At 47.6% G+C, this 20,995-nt stretch overlaps 1 protein-coding gene across 1 annotated transcript in view; it reads left to right on the top strand.

Annotated features, from left to right (window-relative positions):
* LOC144169045 (uncharacterized) overlaps positions 1-14,141 on the top strand; it is a 52,272-nt gene extending 38,131 nt beyond the window's left edge. The window contains exons 14-16 of the mRNA XM_077698042.1: positions 610-785; positions 6,009-6,138; positions 9,637-14,141. Coding sequence (XP_077554168.1) covers positions 610-785; positions 6,009-6,138; positions 9,637-11,311 — 1,981 coding nt within the window. The 3' untranslated portion in view covers positions 11,312-14,141. The remainder of the gene's footprint in view (positions 1-609; positions 786-6,008; positions 6,139-9,636) is intronic.
* The last annotated feature ends 6,854 nt before the right edge of the window (positions 14,142-20,995 follow it).

Here is a 20,995-nt window from a genome sequence, read left to right as displayed (position 1 = left end):
TCAGAAGGGAAGTAATTCTTTATTCGCGAAGTCGGAAAACAGGTATTGCTGTGCCATATACTAGTGCTGCGCACCGCAATTTGTGACGTCGGAAATAAATTGTGAAAGAGGAGGTGGGCTTGTTAAAGCATGCCCAAGCCACGTTTTTTTTTTTTTTTTTTTTTTTCCATATAGTTTTTATACGGTGCAAGTACTATATGGGAACTTGTGCTAAGGACATGTCTCGACGAGTTACAAACTTTAACTAGTGGACATCATAAAAGAGGTTCCCTTCACTACCCGCCCTAAGCATTGTGAATCATAGTGGCGGCACAAAGTAAGGGCAAGGAACCGGCAAAAAGTTCAAATAGAGGCGAAAAGCATAAAAGCCTTCTGCGTGTTGATATTTCGGGACGCGTTCAAAATCCCCCAGGTGGTCGAAATTAACCTTGGAGCCCTCCGCTATGGCGTGCCTCGTAGCTCACATGTAGCTTTGGCACGTTAAACCCCACAATCAATCAATTAGTCAATCAATCAATCAATCAATGGGTTAAAGAGATGTGCTGGTTCCGTCTGTGTAACATACTTGCTTGTACCACCCCTGCATCGCACTCTTCGTGCTGTGTGCAGTGGGAGCCACTCGGAGGCGAGTGCGTCCACCGTGGTGAGCGAGGGTGCCCCGTCCTCTGGCTCGGACTGGCAGGCCAGCTCGGCGAGGCGTCGGCGCCGGAGCAACGCGGCACCCGCCCGCAAGAAGGGCCGCCGGAGCGCCACCACACGCTCGGGCTACCACCGGGACGACTTCGGTGAGCTCTCGGGGCAGCAGTGGCTGTGCAGGGGGCTGTGGGGAAGTGAAATTCCTTTCCAAGGGAGGTACAGGCCCAGCATTTCCAGTGCAATGCAGTACGTCAGTTTAGCGTTAACAGTTTACAGCGCAGACACGTGAAGGACGAAAGAAGAACGGCTCACCACAGGTTGTTGAAATTATTCAGCGCTAGCAGTTTGCCATTCTTCCTTAGTTCTTTGTGCATCTGCGCTGCAGATTGTTGACATGAACCAACGAACCCAACAGGTTGATAGTAATTTAGCGTGTTGATATGCCTACCTATGCCTAACCTACCTAAAAGATACCGAAACACTCTTATTTATGATAATAATGCACAGATTTGAGTGAAGAGAACATTTTACACTAAAAAACGTCACAGTTTTTTTAAAAGAATATTGCCGCTGCTGGGCCTTGAACCCTGGCGCTTTTGTTCCAATGCCCCACAATTCTACCCTTAGGCGACTTTAGCAGGCCAGCGGAGCTTTCGTAGCAGTTGCAAAAGAATAGAAAGAATAGAACCCCCCTTCTGTTCTTTTGTAGCAAAAGAACAGAAGGAGTGTTCTGAGCGAAGCGTTTGATGGTAAAGTGGAAGTCTGGGCCTGTTGGTTCATCGTGTTCAGGGAAAAAAAACCAGTGAAAACACGCTACACAAGAGGAGAGGCAAGACAAGGACAGTCACTGGACTTACAACAAAAGTTTGTTGGAAGAACTCCCATAAGTACTAAAAAACGACGCATGCGCAGATGGGTGACCCTCTCACACCGTTGGCATCTTAGTCGCATTAAGAAACGCGATCTCTTTATCAGTTAATGCCACCGAAGGCTCACTGACGCATTTCTCTCCTCCTTTCTCGATCAAGAAGGCCTCTACCGGTTCTCGCTCATTCTTCGAAGCACCCCGCCCCACAATGGAAACATTTTCCAAATCGGGAATGCACTTGCAATCACACATGTGCTGCGCCAAGTGACTTCCTGTGCCATTAATGAGGCTCCTAGAGTGCTCACGCATGCGGTCGTTAAGACATTGGCCTGTTTGGCCGATGTAAACCTTTTTGCACGATAAGGGAATGGAATAAACCACCCCTTGTGCGCATTCAGCGTATTCGGTGCGGTGCTGCGCGTGACAGGCAACTTCCTTTGGCTCCTTGTCAATGCGAGCAAACAAGCCTGCAAGCTTCCTGGGGGCTGAAAATACCAAACGAGCACTGTGCCTTAATGCTACCTTTTTTAGGTTGTGTGACAAGGCGTGGTAGTAAGGCATTACCACGGTTCTCTTACCCCATCGTTCTCGCGAGATTCGGGCGCTCTTGGGGTTCTGAGGGTTTGCTTTAACTTTCTATGTAGCGTTTCTGCCACCGCTTGCAGAAGCTGGTAGTGCTTGGCGCGCACAGGACACGCCGAGCTTGGCCCACAAGGGAACGTAATCTCGCAGCGGGGAAGCCCATCTTTCTCATGGGCTTCTACACAATCGTGCATGCACAGCTTTAGCATAGCTTCCTTCCACCTCAGAGAGTGTCGCACAGTCAAACTCCGCTACAACGAAATTCACGGGGATCGCGAAAAATTTCGTTGTAGCGAGAATTTCGTTGTCGCGGAAAAATCAGTAAATAAAGAAAACAGGGCAGGCGTCTAACTGGCGTCGTGAAATCTCCCACCTACCTTTTCGCTCCAATGTTGCCAACTTGCTTGGAGCTCGCTCCGCCAAAAATAGCACCCTTTTTATAGCACGGAGTTTATATCGTAATTTGCGGTCACAACGCGTCTCGCGGCGCTTAGACCAGCGTTGTAATATGCGCGTCGTACTCGTGGAGATCCGCGCAAAAGCAGGCGTCGTAAAATCACAGCGCGGAGTCTATATTTTAATTTGCGGTCACGGATATGCACAGGATATGCACGACACTCTGGGAGCATTTTATTTCCAAAACTTGAAAAAATCGCTGATTTTTGACTGTTTGCGCTTTCGCACGAGCAACGGGAGAATGCGCTGCTCACAGTCTGCGAGGAGCTGCATGGCGACATCATCGTCATGGGCGCCAAGAAAACTACGTAAAACGTCCAAGGAGTCTATGACCTGCGACGCGGTCACTGACGTCGGGACCGTCGGAACACCATGCCCGACCTCTTCGTCGTCGGATGAATCGGCGGCGGCGGCGGAGGCGGCGCGAGCACTCTTGAGGATCTCGGCATCACTCAGCTCCTCGTAGACGATCACGTCCGCGTCGGCATTTACGTAGTCGCTCAATGCTACGTTCTCAGGAACGATGCCGGCTTCCTCGAGAGCTGCCCATGCTTCGGCCGTTTCCTCCTCCTCCACCGCCGCCGCCGCCGTCGGCGGCGGAGGAGGCGCCGTCGGCGCCGGTAATCCGGACATCGAGAAGCGGCACCTTCTCGATGTCCGGATGTTCGGAGAAAATGTTGCTACTAATAATTTACATTGTTAGAACTTATCAAAATTAGTTAGAGTGGTTCAGTCCGTTGCAGATCGAGTGACTTGTGTCCCGGGAAAATTTCGTTAAACCGGGAGAACAATAAAAAAGTGGTTCGTTGTGGAGGGAGTTTTAATACATTGGGGCCTATGGGATGCGGGCGGGGAATCGAAAAACCTTCGTTGAAGCGGGAATTTCGTTGTAGCGGAGTTCGTTGTAGCGGAGTTTGACTGTACTAGCGTATGCCAGAGGGAGATCTGGTGCCAGCATCTAGACGAGCTACACTTCAGCGAGCATGCTGTCGGACATGTTCCACTTGTCCTTGGTGTGGCTCACGATCAGGATGAAAACCTATCACTGGCTGGAAAAAGTAAAAAAATGGAAAAATAAAATTGATGTAGAAAAGTTTTGTTTATAATAGAAAAGTGTAGCCCCAAAAGTTTTATTTGTCAGGGATTATTTGTCAAGCTTCATCAAAACAAGCAAGTGAAAACTTTTGCCTTTTTTTCTTCTTCTCGATTTCGGCTTTAAGAGTGAAAAGGCAACATGTGGCTAGACAAGCCAAGCTGTGCGGAGAATGGCGCAAGACTGCGGTGACAGATTCCCTCAAGTATATAAAGTGAAACTGATGAAGTACTTCCTGTTTTACCCTTTGGATGGCGTTAGCTGTCCAGAAGTGCTTGGAGAGTGTGCGCGGTCACGAAAGGGTTAAGACATTAGCATTCGAGCCAAGTTACTCTATTTCTCGGGCCACTCCCTCACCAAAAGCGAAGGGGAAAATAAAAAAAAACAATCTGCAGACATGCGCACACCCACTGAGACTGGCAGGCATTTATAGACAACTGCTGAATCAGCTGGAGCTATTCGCAAGCACAGACATACCCTGCTTGCTGTGTACATAATCAGGAACAGGCTTTCTCTCTTGGGTGCACAGTTTCCTGCGTGCTGCTCCAAAAGAAATATTGTCAGAAAAGAAAGTTTTGCAGAAAATGCAGGGTGGGAATGTTATCAGATAAATGCAGAAAATGCGTAAGCCGCCCTGCTGTGCAGTGAACCTCTCTAAAGTTGCCTTCACAACTTTACACAAATGAATTGCTGGGAAGGCATTATTCTCCTGGGATATATAAGGAGCCTGATAGCGAAGTGTGATGACCCTAGGGATTTTCAGTGATAGCATTTTCATGTGCGGTGAAGGTGTGACGCATGAAGCATACAGACAAACTGGTTTCGTCATGGAGTGCTTGGTCATTTCAAGAACCTGTCTTATATTACGGGGGACTCGCCAGATCACATTTCTATCTGATTTACTCATTCGTGACCCACGGGCTTAAAAACCATTGTGCTCCAATAAAAAAACGTTTTACAGTTTCGTGGAAGTGTTCCTAACAACCTAATTTGCTTAATATAGAAGTAGGTCACTTGTGTACTGAAACAACAAATTAAAGCTCTCGCCAGAGAGCGAGCGCCGTCGAGTGTAAACTGAACTAAACAGTGTTTCTTGTTTATTTTTATTATTTCAGTACAGGAGTGATGTATTCCTAAAATAAGCAAACCACCACACGGTTAGGAACATTCCCATGAAACTGTGGCACTTTTCTTATTGAAGCGCGATGGTTTTTGAGCCCACGGGTCATGAATTTGTAAATCTCGTAGGAATGTGATCAGGTCAGTCCCCCTGAGCAATTTTTTCCCGTTTGCAAAGAATGTGCAACATATAAGTGTATAGTGTCGAGTTGTACAAGAGTAAATTTCCTTTGCAGGGGTGATTGTTTCGAACAGAACTTTTTATTTTAAAAAGAAGAGAGAGAGAGAGAGAGAGAGAGAGAGAGAGAGAGAGAGAGAGAGAGAGAGAGAGAGAAGCCACACAGGAAAGTTTTGGGACAAACACAAGAAAATAAGCAAAAACGTCGGCGTTGCTCCACAGACGAAAAATACACAAAAATTTCAGATATGCATTTTGTACATATACTATCATGCAAAACTCCTGCAAATATCTAATGCCAAAATGTAAAATTTCTTACCTTTCAAAAAGAATGCTTGGGTATCGTGCCACTGGGCTAAGCAGTTCCTCAAAACATAGGTTGGCCACACATGCATCGCGGAAAACATTGGTTTTCTGCTCACTTTTTTTTTCCCCGTACCACAATACACAGTTTTGATACTTACGCATTTTTGGGGGCTTGCGTTGAACAGGGGTATTAAGTTCTGGGCTGGTTTGGTGCACTGTTGCCTCCAATGCTGAAATCCGATGATGAAAAGTTGTCCTCAGAGTCGGTGCTGCTAATGTCACCCAGAAAGTCGCATGTGGAATTAATTGTCCAAATCACTAAAAATGCGGCATCTCCGAGGCGCCGTAGTGTGCGATGTCAACACCGCCTTGGTATTATCCGAGCGCCCATCACGTGACATCGGCAGGGCCTAAAAAATTACGGCGCACAGAAAGGAAAAAAATCAAGGTGTAACTATTTACTACTCAGAAGATGCTGCCAGCTCTCAGAGCACAGTTGGAAAGCACAAAATTCAATTGGGAAAGCGTTGACAGTATACTATCGATTTGAATAGTCATGGGCAGGAATGTGTTAAAGTTGCCAGTCTGGCTGTATTGTCCTAAAGTTGCCTCTGTGATGTGTGTTCATCCCTGTCATGTTTGGATTTGGGGGGGTGGGGTGTTTTGGTTGGTAGTGTCTGGTGTCTGCAGTACAGCACGTTATCGACAGATGAGTGCAAAGTAGGGGGCTGTAAGCAGCTTTGTTCCCGTTCCCTGCCCCCCTCCACCAGTGATGGACGATGACTACGAATCGGAAAGCGACGGCAACTACGCCACGCGCCGTGCAGCGGCCAAGCAGGTCAACTACCGGGAGGTCTCCTCCGACGACGAGGAGGCCCCGACCACCAAGAAGAAGAACATGTGAGCTCTTTCTCCTTGATCACAAAATGAAGAGTGGTGCAACTTCTAGTGCCAGCTGTTAAAGGGGCCGTGAAGACAAAATGCGAGTTTGGCTAAAAAGACTGTTTTGCCTCAGTTACAATGATACCTCTTTTATCGCTAGCCTCAATAAATCTTCCACCTTTTAAGGATAGGGGAAAGCCAGTGCCGGGAAAAATGCGTGTCAATTGTAGTGGTACCTCTAGCCGTATTTGATCGTATCACTTGAACATTATCATGCGGTCAACACTCTGATAACCATGTTTTCAGTGCTGGCCTCACTGCACCGCTACTGACGACACGCAGTGCAAACTTTTAACGTTTAAAGGAGCCATGAAGACAAAATACAAGTTGGGTTTATTAGAAAGACTGCTTAGTCCCGATAACAATGATGCCAATATCATCGCAATCTTCGAACAAATAACGGAGATATTAAAGAAAACGTATGAAGCAGTCGCGACCCCCTAGCCAATTTCCCGCAACTTTTCTATGACGTCACGGAACCTTGTTGTGCGATTGGCGGCCGCCTAACTGACCTGTCGCGACGATACATGACTGGACGTTTGTAATGGGGCCTCTAGTTCAATTTGACCGCATCACTTGAATGCTAACGTGTAGTTAACTCACTGAAAATTATATTTTATTGTTGGCCCGTATGACGTCATTCTTGCTCATAACACGTCACTGTGGCGCAAAATTTGAAAGTTTTTAAATACTTCTTGTTTTTTTTGTTAAAAAAACGTCTTTTGTGGCTCTAATGCAACTGAGTGAGATACTGAATCCTAGTTCTTTCAAATTAAACGAAGTTGTATTTTCTCTTCATGGCTCCTTTAAAGTATTTCATGTGTATTTTTTTTTACGGTTAAAAAAATGTCTTTTATTGAATTAATAGACCTGAGTGGCTTGCCAAAGGCCAGTTCTTTCAAATTGAGCAGGGTTGTATTAGATGCGGAGCATCTCATGCTCGGGGCTTTGTCCCTCCCTCCCTTGTCCGCCGTCCGCACTCTACTGCGCATGCGCGTCTCTTCAGTCCCATCAGCATTTGGGCTGACGTCAGCGCAGTCCACTTTAAAAAGAAATAGTTAGGCGGCACCCGGTTTCGATCCCACAACTCTCTGGCCGCAACGGGAGGCAGGTGGCGCTCTTCCCACTGCGCTACAAACCGAGACGAACGCGCCTTATGTCCTTCCCTCATTCAAACTACATCAAGAAGCTACTGATACAACGAAGGTGTGCAAAGCTGACCATCAACGGAAACGACGAACTGAAAACTAATGGGAACTTCAGTCTACCCCATGGCTGCTTCGCATACTACCCAGGGTTCCCCTACGGGAAGATGCTGCTTCGCATACTACCCAGTGTTCCCCTACGGGAAGATTCTGCTTCGCATACTACCCAGGGTTCCCCTACGGGAAGATGCTGCTTCGCATACTACCCAGGGTTCAAGATTCTGCTTCGCATACTACCCAGGGTTCCCCTACGGGAAGATGCTGCTTCGCATACTACCCAGTGTTCCCCTACGGGAAGATTCTGCTTCGCATACTACCCAGGGTTCCCCTACGGGAAGATGCTGCTTCGCATGCTACTCAGGGTTCCCCTATGGGAAGATGGTGTAATTTTTTTTTGTCTTTACGGCCCCTGTAAAAAGCCATGAAGACAAAATAGAAGTTGGGTTTATTAGAAAGACTGCTTAGTCCCGATAACAATGACACCAATATCAAACACAATCTTCGAACAAATAACGGAGATATTAAAGAAAACGTGTGAAGCAGTCGCGACCCCCTAGTCAATTTCCCGCAGCTTTTCTATGACGTCACTTTGATGCACCGCTTGGAACTAATTTTACAGCTCATTACACTTTGGTGGCACCAGTGGCAAGGAACCACTTCAAATGCCCATTTCAAACACGAAAGTTTAATGAGTTGTAAAATTAGTTCCAAGCAGTGCATCAAAAAGCCGATTCTCTTATTGCACTCACCAGGGTTCATAGTAGTGGAAAATACAAACATTAGTTTTATGGCTAACACTGTTTTGTCTACTGTTCCTCCAAAAATGACTAATTATCTCATTAATATCTTTCAACCTTACTTATAACTGCTGGCTTTATTCCTTTCTGCCACAACTGCGTGCATCTGTACTGACACATTCCAGCCAGGCTTTCCAAGCAAGGCTGCTTCCACCTTCTTTTTGTCACCTACTGCTTTTGTTGCTTTTGATGAAAATGATGATGGCACCCAATGCTTTTGTCTCTGCATTTTGTTTCAGCTGAGAAATAGTGGCCGCCGTAAGTAAAACAAGCCGCTTCTCGTCAGTGGCAAACTTGATGTTCTTAGGAAACGCGCAGATTTTGCTGAAATGTGGCCAACTGGCTTTCTAACGCTCAGAACCGGTGAACAAGCAAAGCACAAAAAGGGCTGTCCGGTATTGCCTACTAACACTGAGCTTGGTAGTAGTGAGATATTGGTTATTAGCAGGACAGCTGCACACGTGGGTTGCTCAATTATTTTTTTTAGCTGTTACGGTAGAACCCCACTGATACATTTTTCGCAGAATCTGAAAAACTAAAATTGAGAGCCAGGAGGCGCAAGACCCAGGAAACTGAAAAAAGAAAAAAGTAATATCCGCATTGGTGAAATGCACATGCCCTTATTGCTTGCTAATCACTTAAAAAAATCGTGCAGCATTGTCTGCTGCATTTTGTTGACGCTGCAAGTAAAAAAAAAAACAAATGCACGCTTCAACGGCAGACAAGTTTCCAATATGCCCGCGCATGAGAGATAAGCCACTGACAACAGCCCATGCACAACTGTGGTGAAGGGCCTATCAGACACAACACAACACAACACAAAACAAAGCAGCCAAGGTGGCGGAAACTCCAAAAGACAGCAAGCGTAACCAGAGCAACAATGAGCACAAGTACAGTGACTCAACGAACGCAACCATATATAAAAACGATGATCATAGTACGACCTTCTTGGAAGTCCCCTGCAGTTTTACCCTGTCGCAGCAGCACGCCACACTTTGCATGCCTAATCTTGTATCCAAGCCAGGCCAATACGAATAAAAAGTTGACATGGTTGTCGGCGCTCGTCAGTCAGGCCAGATCAGAGTGCCAGTTTTTTATGTAGCATGCAGGAACCTTCCTGCGATTATGATGTAATAGCAAGGTTTCTAATGCAGGGGATCCTATCAGGGCAATGCTGGGACCGACTGGCACAGCACCCTAGAACGTGGCAGTGGGGTTCTACTGTTATTATGGCACTCATTGGTGTGATCTTTGCAAGAGTGCCTGTAATTACAGTACATAAAAAAGTTTTTTATTTCGCATGGTTATTGTTCTTCAATGGCAACTGAAGCGGAGTACAGCTGAATCTTGTAATCCTCTGATTTCACTCGTTAAAGGCGCAAACATCGGTGCACCTGATCAAAATTCGAAATACAAGATGATGTTTTCTCACTCAGTTCCTTCTATGGTTTCAGCTCCAGGCGGCGGCGAGCCAAGGACAGTGAGTCGGAGGACAGCGACAAAGAGTGGCGCTGCAGCAAGAAGCGGAAAGGGCGCGGTCGCCGGCGCACGTGGAGGGCAAGCTCCACATCTGAGGAGGAGGCCGAGTTTACAGTGGAAGACGACAGCTCGGACGACAACCGCCGACGCAGAGGCAGCAAGCGCATGCCACGCTCCTCGGAGGAGGAAGAGGAGGAGAGTGAGGAAGAGAAGAGGAAAGCCCCACACAAGCCGGAGAAGAAGAAAGAGGCCAAGCCAGAGAAGAAGCCGGAACCGGTGAAGAGCAAGAAGAAGGCAACTCGGAGCAGCTCGGAGGATGAGGAAGAGACTGAGGAGTCGGGAAGCGAGGAAGAGGAGGAGGGCGACGAAGAGAGCAGCAATTCCAGCTCCGACGACGGTGACAGGAAGTTTGCCAAGAACCGGTGCATCATCCGGTCAGATGACGATGACGAAGACAAAGGTGCCGAGGAACAGAAGGCAAAAAATACGGGGGAGACTGCTGACAAGGATGCGCCGCCGTCGGCTCCTGCAGACGCGAAGGCAGCTGAGCAGAACAAGAGTGCAGCTGTCGAGACGGCGACTGCAGATGCTGCTAGCAAGCCCCCACCGGGAGAACTTCCTCCGGTTCCTACCAAATCGGAGGACAAGAGTACACCAGCAGAGTCCAACAGCAGCAAGCCTGTTGCCCCACCCAGGCAGGACTCTCCCAGCATGAATCGGCACCTGCTGTCCGTGCAGGAGGCCTCCCGCAGCGTCTCATCCTCTCCGTCGCGGGCCGGCGGTGATGAAAAGGGTTTCCCAGAAGACGAAGAAGAGGAGGATTCGAATAAGGGATTCCCACCCGAGGAGGAAGAGGACCTGGAGGAAAAAGGGTTTCCCGAGGAGCCCCCACCCCAACAGGTGCCTCCTGCTGGCAAGGGGGGCCTCCCACCCCCGCACGGCCACTTCCCGCGACCACCATACCCCTACATGGCGCCCAGGCCACCGTACGGGCCCCAAGACCCGTACGGGGACTGCGTACCAATGGACGGCGCCTATGGGAGGCCACTCGCCCCTGCCCCGGTTGACCCATACGCGCACGGATCACCCAGCCCGCCTCAGTTCACCAGCCTCGACGGCCCACCCCCGCATCAGCCGCCACCTGGTGCCGGTAGGGGTCGCCAGCTTACGCCTCTCGAAGGCAGTCCATACCGGGGCCAGTACAGGCCTCCGGATGCGTACCAGCCTCCGCCCGGTTACTACGGGCCCCCGCCACCACCGGGTCCATACCGGTACCCGCCACCTCACCCCCACCACCACCCACCGCCACCGGGCTACCACCCACATCCACCACCACCGGGCTACTACAACCGCCCGCCCGGCTACTACGGGCCACCCCGCCCGGAGGAAGGTGGCTACGGTCCGCCGCCTCCGCATCCACCGCCACCGGGCGGCTCTTACGCGGAGGGTCCCCCCCACGACCCCCCGCCACAGCCGCCACCCCCGCAGTGGGGGGCAGGCCCCCCACCGCCCCCCGGCGCGACCCCCCAGGGCCAGGACGGCGGGTTCACCATCACTAACATCTTGCGACAGAGGAACGCGGCCGACGGCGCCGAAGAGGACGACCTCAAAAGTGTCACGGACATTGTCTCCTACATCACTCAGGAGTAGTGGCAAGCACGTTTTGCCCGTCTGTTCAGTCTTGTTCGTCCCTCTCGTCTTTTCCTCGAGGTGTGATGCCTCGCGTTCTCCGTTTCTCCCGTGGATTGTGGACTTTTCTGGATCGGCTGTGCGGATGCAGGGTGTTGACCGGTGGCTCAACTTTTCCTAGGTGGTGCCGGGCACACAGCCAGAAAGCGGTGGGCTCGTGCATTGCAGTCAAGGTTTTGTGGGGGATACTGGCTGTGCTGCTTGTTGTTTGCGCGTTTATTGTCGATGTGTCATGCACCATCAGTGCACCGTTCCCACTTCAACCTCAGATAGGGGGAAAGAAGAAAGGGGGGTGTTGGGAACAAAGCTATCAACAAGAGTTCCTTGAGGCAGAGAGGGTGGATGCCGAAGGCATATGCTGCTGCTTTGGCTTTATTCCAAATGGGGAAAAGTTTTACCCGCGCAGCCAGTTTTATTACCGCCGCAGCTGACAGCTTTGCTGGGAAATGGTTTTTAGGAAAGTGACACCCTTTTATCCAGCTGTCGGTACATATGTGGTCTCTGTCTACACCATAGCTTGGGCCACTCGCTGTAATGGAAGGTGTGGGACGTCGAGTAGCTTCAGCTCCTGTTGGTGACTCCTGTCGGCACACTTATTTAGTTGATGCTTTTTCTTTTAGTGGGGGAAAGCAGGCTGCTACGGTACATGAGCCAGCACGGTTTAAGGGGAGCATTAACAAATGATCACCGTTTTTAACTATTCTTAACGTTGTTAATTAGACAGCAGTACTGCAAATGCGTGTAGTAAAGCAACTGACTCCGACATGATTTAGTGCAGCATGTTAGAGCGCCGGCCCTTTTCCTATTGTCGCAGGGCTTGCCGCATAACTTTTGAAGCTTGAACTCATTGGCTCTGAAAAGCTTGCCACATTGGAACAAGAGATGGCATTGACCATTTTGCTACCAAAACCAGCTTTACACACGTTAAAACTGCCACATATCTCGACTCATCCGGTGATGGATTTCTTTGGGCAGAGATCTTATCGACTGCAGGTCCAGGTTTTTATTCCTCGTATTTCAGAAATAACCGTTTGCATGCAGTGCCTGGAGTGTGAACGTCAATGCATTTCCAAAGCCAAGCGTAGGGGAGTAGGTTTTCAGTGTTTTTTTGTGTTGTTATTGGTCGTGAACCTGTACTGGCGGTAATGTATGGATTAGATTAGGCATCCCAGCCTAAAAAACCGATCGGGTGTTTGCCACTCTTGTGTGGGCTGTCCTGGTGTTTATTTAAACCAGCATGTGTTTCAAAAGGAGCAGCCAGTATTTCCAGCAGGGTTCCTTTTCAATACTCCAAACTACAAGTGCTCTCGGAGAACAAAAAGAACCTCTGCCGACGCCCGTTAGTGTGAAGGGGCAAATGCAGTATTACAGCATGGGCATTGTTGGCAGCATCAGGGCTTTGACCAACCAATTCTGAACTAGGCCCGGTTTAAGAAGATAAAGATAAGGCATTCTGTTAAGGGGACCTGTCTCGGTGCCTGCGTCGAATGCGAGTGAAATTGAGTCGCTGAGGTCGGATAGCCTCCACAGACTCTTTAACAAAATAGCCGCTGGATGTAGCGCTTGTGCGTGTAGCGATGGGACAACTAGCAAGTGAACCCCCCCTTTCTCATTTCTTGAAATTGTCCTCTCATCCTCTCTGCAATTGGCATCAAAGTTGTGGTAAAGTCTGTTCATAACAGTGCCCCGAACTATCTTGCAAGCTCTGGTAGTCTGAACAGCCCACGTGTGCGTGACAGGGTGGGTGAGGGCAAAGGGGCACCAGCGCTACATTCAGCGCGTCGTTACTTAACAGAAATCAGCGCCCCGGTCGACAGACGCTTCCCCGCAAAGCTTGTACTCCACGGCCCCTTCTTTGTCCCTGGCTTCTCTTTTTTAACCTTCACGCGACTCCTCCCGTGGTGTTGTCGTCAAATTTGGTCTCTTGCTTGTTTGCAAAGTGACCCCTGTTGTCAGAACAAAAATGAATTCCTCATCCAATTTTGCCACAACAGTCGCATTTTACATCGGCAATCACACGCGCATTTGCTTATCACTGCTATCGCTGTTGGGCCTCTTCTTTTTTTAACAAATGCTTATGTACATACTATTCATCCTTCTTAATTAAGTTATGCATACTTTTTTTTTAAACTGCATGTTGCTTGTTGTGCCTGCAATCCATTTTGCAAGTTGCTGGCAGTGCAAATTAAAAAAATGAAATCTGCGAAGGTGGGGGATTGCGTTGAAATGCTGCAAGCCTTGATTGTCCATTATTGTACCGCCCCCAGTGATTTGCAAATAGGGTCTCCTCGCGGGATGACTGCTTTTTGAATCTGACAATTGTGCTTTTGCTTCAGTTTCGATTGCAGAGGTGACCAGTTTTTGTTGATGTGTCAAGCGCTGCAACACTGCGCATGTTTTTTCACAGAATGAATTGTTTCTTTTTTTCTTTTTTTGTGCCGACTGTGTTGTACTGTTTTGTCTTCTCTGTGGTGGGTGTTTGGCAGCGAGAATGGTGTGAGAGATGGTTGTATGATGGGGGTGGAGAGATTTTTATCGGTGTGGGCGGTGCGCATGTCATGTCTTAACTCAAATCATGGTGTCGCGGATGTGCGGCGGTTGCTCGGCCAGCCGCTGTTATCCGGCCGCGAACTGTACAGTCATATCATCACTCTCCATCGATGGCGGGGCTTGATCATGGGCGCTACGGCGGGTTCCTCCCCGTCGCTGTAAGAAAGCCGTTTTGTACATAGATGCCTTGTCCAGTCATGTAACCGAAAGCATGTCATTAAAAGAGAACATCTTTTCTTCACGTCTTCTCTTCTTTGGTGCGTGACGATGCTGGGCGCGCTGAAAGTGGCTGTGTTGTCATTTGCTGTGGTAGGAAGTTCTAACCCAGACTGACGTTTACTACGCATTAGAAATGCGTTCAAACAGGCATTAACTGTTTCACGACGGCGCCATAGGCAATCGGAAGCCGGTGTCCGATGATTTCAAATCTCCCGCAAAATCTGAAACGCACGCTCCACAGACAACTATCGCCATCTGGTGTGTTAATTGGAAACTTCTCTTTCAATTTCGGTTTCTTTTGTTTATGTGTCTCATGTGGTGGCGGTGTAGCGAGAGAAATTTGAACCGAAGGTATAGGGGAGCAGGAGAAAAAATGGTGTCGCGTTCGGGCCGCGCTCTGCACAGTCGGACTGCTGTAGCGAGCACTTCGGCAGCTCCTGCTGTCGATTTTTCTGATTCCAGCAGCAGTGAGGGGTCAAGCAATGATGTGGGATCTTCAGAGTTCAGTTCGGACGATGAAGCTCCGGTTCAGGTGCCTCGCACTTCAACAAGCGCTGGCAGGTAATTTCGTTGTGACTCCGCGCTGTATTTATAAACAAAACATGCTTCTTATCTGACGTCTGCGGTTTTGATTTTGAAACAAAAAAAGTTTATTTTTACAGTTATGATGTTGAAAATTAGGGGACATATGTAGTTTCCCATTCTTGATATAAATTTTGTTTTCATGTAAAACGACTATATCCTAATTTATTCGGGTTCGATTTTTGAGAGCTTTTGTAAAAAAACTGCTGGAGTGATGCAGCTGAACAAGGTACCAATGAACTGTGCACAAATCAAGGAGTGCAATAAGACTAAAATTATCATTCCATCTGGTCTGTAGCAGAAGTTACGACCGTTTGAAGTTTGGGCTTGAAAGGTGGGAACCAGAAAAACCGGTTTTGCCTTCCAGGCCTGAACTTCAAACGGCCGTAACTTCTGCTACAGACCAGATGGAATGATAATTTTAGTCTTATTGCACTCCTTGATTTGTGCACAGTTCACTGGTACCTTGTTCAGCTGTATAACTCCAGCAGTTTTTTCACAAAAGCTCTCAAAAAAGCGAATATAGTCGTTTTACACGGAAACGATTTATATCTACAATCAGAATGAGTAACTACGTGTCCCCTAATTTTCATCATAACTAAAAATACTTTTTTTCATAAGCGGCTTAGGTCCCAGTTGCAAGTTCGTGGCACCTTTAAAGAAGATAAAAGCTTTTTTTAACCAAGAAATAAGTCTTCTCGTGTCTTTTTTTAAAATGATGTTTGCAACAAAAGGGATGACATGCTCGTGCATTCTTAATTAAAAAGCGACCAGTGAATCTGTAATTACATTTTTAATTGTACCAGGGATGGAACAGGGTAAATGGGTTTAGGAGCAGTCCTGGGAGCAAGAAAAATTGCCCTTTGTAGCAGGCTTGGTGCAGCCAGTGCTAGCCCCCTGCCAATTGAATTTAATCTACTTATTAACTATATTAGGCATTCTACCGTGCACTAAAACCTACTGTGAAGCACGAATGTAGTTGTTTCACTATATCTAACAATTTACAGTAGGTATGCGGAGATATTTCTGGCCCCAGGGAGTCCGCTGTGTTATCACCGTGCAAAGGGTGATAACGCAGAGTCGAAGGGGATCAGATAACAGGCCTCGCTTCGTGTCCGGTAGATGGCACAGTTAAGCGAACTCGTGTAGGGTGCATAGCGTGAATCGAGGCACCCCAACTCACGGCGCACTCCGTAAAACAAGGCGCTTGCATTTTTTCTATAGAACAGCGGTTTCAGTGCATGCGAAGCAGAACATGGCTTTGACTGCCTGTCACGGGGTTGCGAGAATCAATAAACGTACCCTACATAATACGTCACGACAGCGTGCTAGAATACATACTGGACCATCCTCCACACAAGCAAAGATAACCGCAAAGTTTACTGGCAGAAATGAGCAATCACCTCGCAACAAAAGCAAACAAGTGAGGGCAAAGCATCCAAGACCCTGATCCCAGGCGGCACAAAAAGTGTGTCCCAAGACCGGCCCGTCTATGGCCGCTTTCTGGCATGTCCGGTCAGCATCCAGGTTCTGGCAGCCACTGATCATACGACGAGCGGCCAATATTCAGCAACCAGCGCTTCGGTATTTCTCCGGCCGCCCGTGTTCAGACACACAGCAGCAGCTACCTGGCTGCCAGATATACAGTTCACTTTCGGCTGCCGATGTTGAGAAAGAGAACGGCCGAAGTGCGGCTTTAGGGCATCCGTTTTTCCTTCGGAAAGCAATGTTCAGCCGAAGCACGGCAAGCGACCGGCCACAGAATATCCGTATTCTTGTGGCAGTTGGTGTTCAAAAGGAGACCGGCCGGAGCGCGGCTGCCTCGCATTCACTCTTTCAACAGTGAACCGCGCGTCCGGCGGCAGAATATTCGTTTTCTTCAGGCGACTGGTGTTATACATGAGACCGGCCGACGCACGGCCCCAGAATGTACATTTTTCATTCGGTTAGCGGTCCTCGGCTGACTTATGGCAAGCGGACGGCCGGAAAATTTTAGCAACCGGTGTTCAAGAGGAGACCAGGCTGCGTAAGGTCTCAGGTTATACGTCATCCTTTCGGTGAGCAGTGTACAGCCGAACAACGGCACAGGTCTGGACGCCGAGAATTCATGCAGACGTGTTTGGAAGGAGAGCCGCCGGTGTAGGACCAGTTTTTCCCTGGGTGAAGAAAGCCGTTAGGGAGCCGAATGACGCAGACGCGTTTTTTATCCGTTCGGTGTTTCTACGTTTTAAATGAACAAACTTCGTTTGTTAAACAGTAATGAGTGTTCTGGGTGAACGGGAAAGGTGCAAGGACTCACTGGACATTACCAGGGAACCTTTTAGGTCATCGGAATGCTATTGCCACAAGAAGACTAAGCCACAGTGACGGGTGAGCTAACCCTCGCCAGTAATAGCCGCTACACGCCTCGCTCGCCGACTTCGTCGACGCATCAGCTCGAGGCTATTCGCCCCCTCAAGAAATTGAGACCATTGGAGACATCGACCCGGCAGAGATGTTTGACCCCAGGTGGCGGTGGTTCACCAAAATAAGTGGTGTTAAAGGGTGTAGAGCAAGCGGCCGCCACGCAGGAGCTTAACCGGCGCCATGTCAAGGACACCCCACCAAAGAAAGGCAAGGGCGCACAAATGCACAAGTTTGAGGCTATTCTTCTTACAATAATACTGCGAAAAACAATGTTGCACTATTTTGTTGGTGATAAACGTAGGAGTCTAAGCTCGTGCATTGGTAGGCTCAACTTCGTGCCCTGCTTCATGGGATTTTATGACTGTCTATTTAGAAACACGTGTTATTTTAAATTTGCAAACAACAGAGCCTTGTGAATGACGAAGCCTGGATGTTAATTTAGTTGCGGTGTTTGAAGGTGAGCTTAGCTACACTTCAAAAATGGCTCATTTGTTTAAGAATATTCGCCAGCATCCTAGCAAACACGGATTTCATCGGGTTTTTCTTGCTCAATGCAGCTTGTTTAGTTCACGTACGATTTGGCTCTAGCAATAGATAAGCTTAAAGTATTTGACTGTATTTTATTGTACTGCAAAAAAAAGCATTTGGAGGTGTTCCCTATCAACTTTTTGTTAGTACATTCCGGGCTATCAACTGAACGAATGGGTTATTGCATGGATAGCCAAGTATAAGACAGCAGTCGGTCGTTCTCAATGGTAGTTCGTCCGGATATGTTCCCATGACCTCATGAATTCCCCAATGGTCAGTTGTGGGCCCTCTTTTGTTTCTGTTATATATAAATGTTATTACTATTGGCTGCAAATCTTTGTTCAAAATGTTCGCGAATGACTGTGTAGTATACAGGACTATAGCAAATGAACGTGATTCCGAATAACTGCAGCATGATTTAATTTAATAACATCCTGGTGTGCTGATTCAAAAAAGTCATTGAATGTTAAAAGTGTGTTAACGTCACCTTTACAAAAAAACCTTCATTCCAATTGAATACGTATACCATAAATTACACTGCTTTAAGAACGGCCGGGGAATATAAATAACTAGGAGTTTATTTAATGAGAGGTTAAATAGGCACGTTCACAACACAAAAGTTACGGCTGCACGTGTTTTTGGCTTTCTCAGATAAAATTTCAGCGAACCTCCACCTACCTCAAAAGAACCATATTTTACTCATGTGCACTCAATGTAGGAGTACGCATGTGTTTTCTGGGATCCCTACACCAAAGAGCTGGTTGATACGCTCGAAAACATGCAGAATAGGGCAGTGCGATTCGTATTAGGTAATTGGCAATGGCAACTTAGCATGAGGGAAAGTAAAAGTAAACCTGAATGGTAAGATGGGAAAGATCAGAGACGAAACCTCAGGTTGAAATTTTTTCGTAATATCATTCGAAAACTGGAAATAGAAGGGGAGAAGTGTATCCAAGCACCATTCTACTTATCCCAAAGTGGGACCGCTAGCCTAAAGCAAATTATTAACTTTACTTTAAAGGTGACGTCTCGTGCGATTCATTTTCTTAGATCAATGCGAGAGTGTAATTATCTTCTGCGTATGATTGTACCAACTGTTTATGTTCACCACGCTTTGTGGAAATATTTTGTTTGGTCTAATATTTCGTGCTTAGTGCTATGTATCTCCCTGCTGTAGTAAAGGCAACCAGGTATCAAATAAATAAATAAATAAAAACCTTGTGGAGCCGCAAGTTCACCTCAGACGGGTTGAGAACCTTACGCATTCAAATTTGACCAATGAAATAATCATTGTTCTATTCGTTGCAGTATGCAAGTTTTGCTGTATGAATACTACCATTGCTATGTTATTGATCTTAAACATATTACGAAACTCGTCTTACGCCTTTCCTTGCGTGAACACAGAGGGATACAACTGCAGCCACTTGAAGCAAGGCGGCATTCGCAACGCGTCTAGAATTTTTTACCGTAGTACGACATTAGAGGAAAATTAAGTCTTTTGGGCTATTGAGTGGTGTGCACGTAACTCATGAAAACAACATAAAAAAAGATTTATAATGAAAGCACTTGTTCGATCTCTCCTAGGATCAGCCCTGTGAAAGATCATAAGAAAAGTTGATCGAGTAGAAAATTTCTTTGCAAGAAAAATGGACAAATATGGGACATACTGTTGGTGTGATGGAAATTATATTGAATGCTCCTCAGTTTTTGTGGAGTACCAAAATGCTTCGTAAAGGCATTCGCTTCGGTTTTATATACAACAAAACTGGTCAAGCAACTGTTGTAAAAATAGTTGATTTAGTCAGAGCATGAAAGTGCTCAGGAAGATTGTCCGAAATGAAATTGGCTAAAAGCGGCCCTTTCATCTTTGTGAAATTCAACAGCCTACCCACCCCCTTTCCCCGTTTATTGCAGCTAAGCCGCCCCACAGAAGGTATCAGGACATGGACAATACATTTATTCCAGCTCTACAAAGAACTGAATATTTTCTGTATTTGACAGTAAAAAAAGCATAGCAATTAAAGGAACGACCATTTGTAAGCACTGTTTAATAAATGAATTTTGGAGTCGACTGACGCTGATAATTAAGCAAGGCTGCGCTAAAAGCTGGACGGCTGGTGGTTGCGCGCGGGCTCACTTTGACGTGGCTGCACTGGACCCAAAATGCTGGTTTTGTGCTGCTGCACAGCGCAACTGAGTCATCTGCTTGCGCGTCATGCAGTGACTGGCCTCAGTACAGTTAACATACTGTGGCTGAACTCCAATGCACGGCCGTATTTCCGGCAGCTTTAGTTCGGCTGGAGTCCGACAACCGCATCTCGGCTGTCCTCCGGTTGCCGTGCTTCGGCCATACACGGGTGGCTTTGGAATGGCCGGAGCCCTACGGCTGGAATCTGGCCGTATGAACGTAAGCAGCGGTCGACTGGCCGACAAACACGGGCTGTTGGACAGCCATGGGAGTACAGCCGTATACAGCCAAAAGGCCCACATTTGGACACAAACCGAACATGGCTACCGGAAAAAGGCCAGTCAGAAAATCACCGGCCAAAGTACACCGGCTTGGTTGAGGCCGAACAGTCCTGTGCTGCCTGGGTGATGTTCTATGCATGCAGCTATGCTCGTCAAAAATGGTTGAATAAATTCAAGTCCACCTCCACTAACTTAAAATCTTTCATGCGAATGCTATTTTGTTTTGTATGTGTTTTCAACGCAACACAAAAGCATTTCACTCACTTTTGGTCATTTTCAATTGATTGTGGTGCAGCGGCCCGCACCGACAAAAAACCGGAAAAAGCGACACAAATTCAAAGTGAAGGCGGAGAAGGCATGTAGTGCCTGTGCCCTTACAGCTAAGCGAAAGCCAATTTTCATAGCCGCTCATATATTCTTGATGAAACAGAAACCACAAAAAATTTTTTTCAGCTGCCAAGTTTTCAGGCACAAGGCAGCATGGCGGTCGTATCCCGCGGCTCAATTCAAGCTCTGTGGCGCAGGGCGGCGCTGATAAGCGATTTTGGCGCAATAGGGGCGGTTCGGCGCAGGTAAACAAGTTTGGCGCTCAATGGCACAAATGGCACAGCTGTTCCACCCCTGTTGTACACTAGCCTACGTCGAACACAATGCATTTTAACTCCGACAGTGAACTGCAGCATTTAGAAAAGATGCCTGTAGTCATGTGTTTTGTGACTGCAACAAGATGTTGAGATGAGGTGTACAGTGGTGTTTAATGGCTACATGCAGTGTGCTACACTTTTTTTTGCTGTTTTTAGTTTTTGCGAATCCAACTTCAACCTCGGTTACTGGAGGGAGTGGATTTCTGTCGAGCGGCGGCAAGAGAAATTGAGCAGACTGTCCGGTCAA

The sequence above is a fragment of the Haemaphysalis longicornis genome, unplaced genomic scaffold, assembly GCF_048455015.1.
Source record: "Haemaphysalis longicornis isolate Haplotype H1 unplaced genomic scaffold, Haemaphysalis longicornis Haplotype H1 scaffold_2, whole genome shotgun sequence".
Classification (NCBI taxonomy): Eukaryota; Metazoa; Arthropoda; class Arachnida; order Ixodida; family Ixodidae; genus Haemaphysalis; species Haemaphysalis longicornis.
Note: the sequence above shows the minus strand (reverse complement) of the source record. Positions and strands in the feature narration are given on the sequence as shown.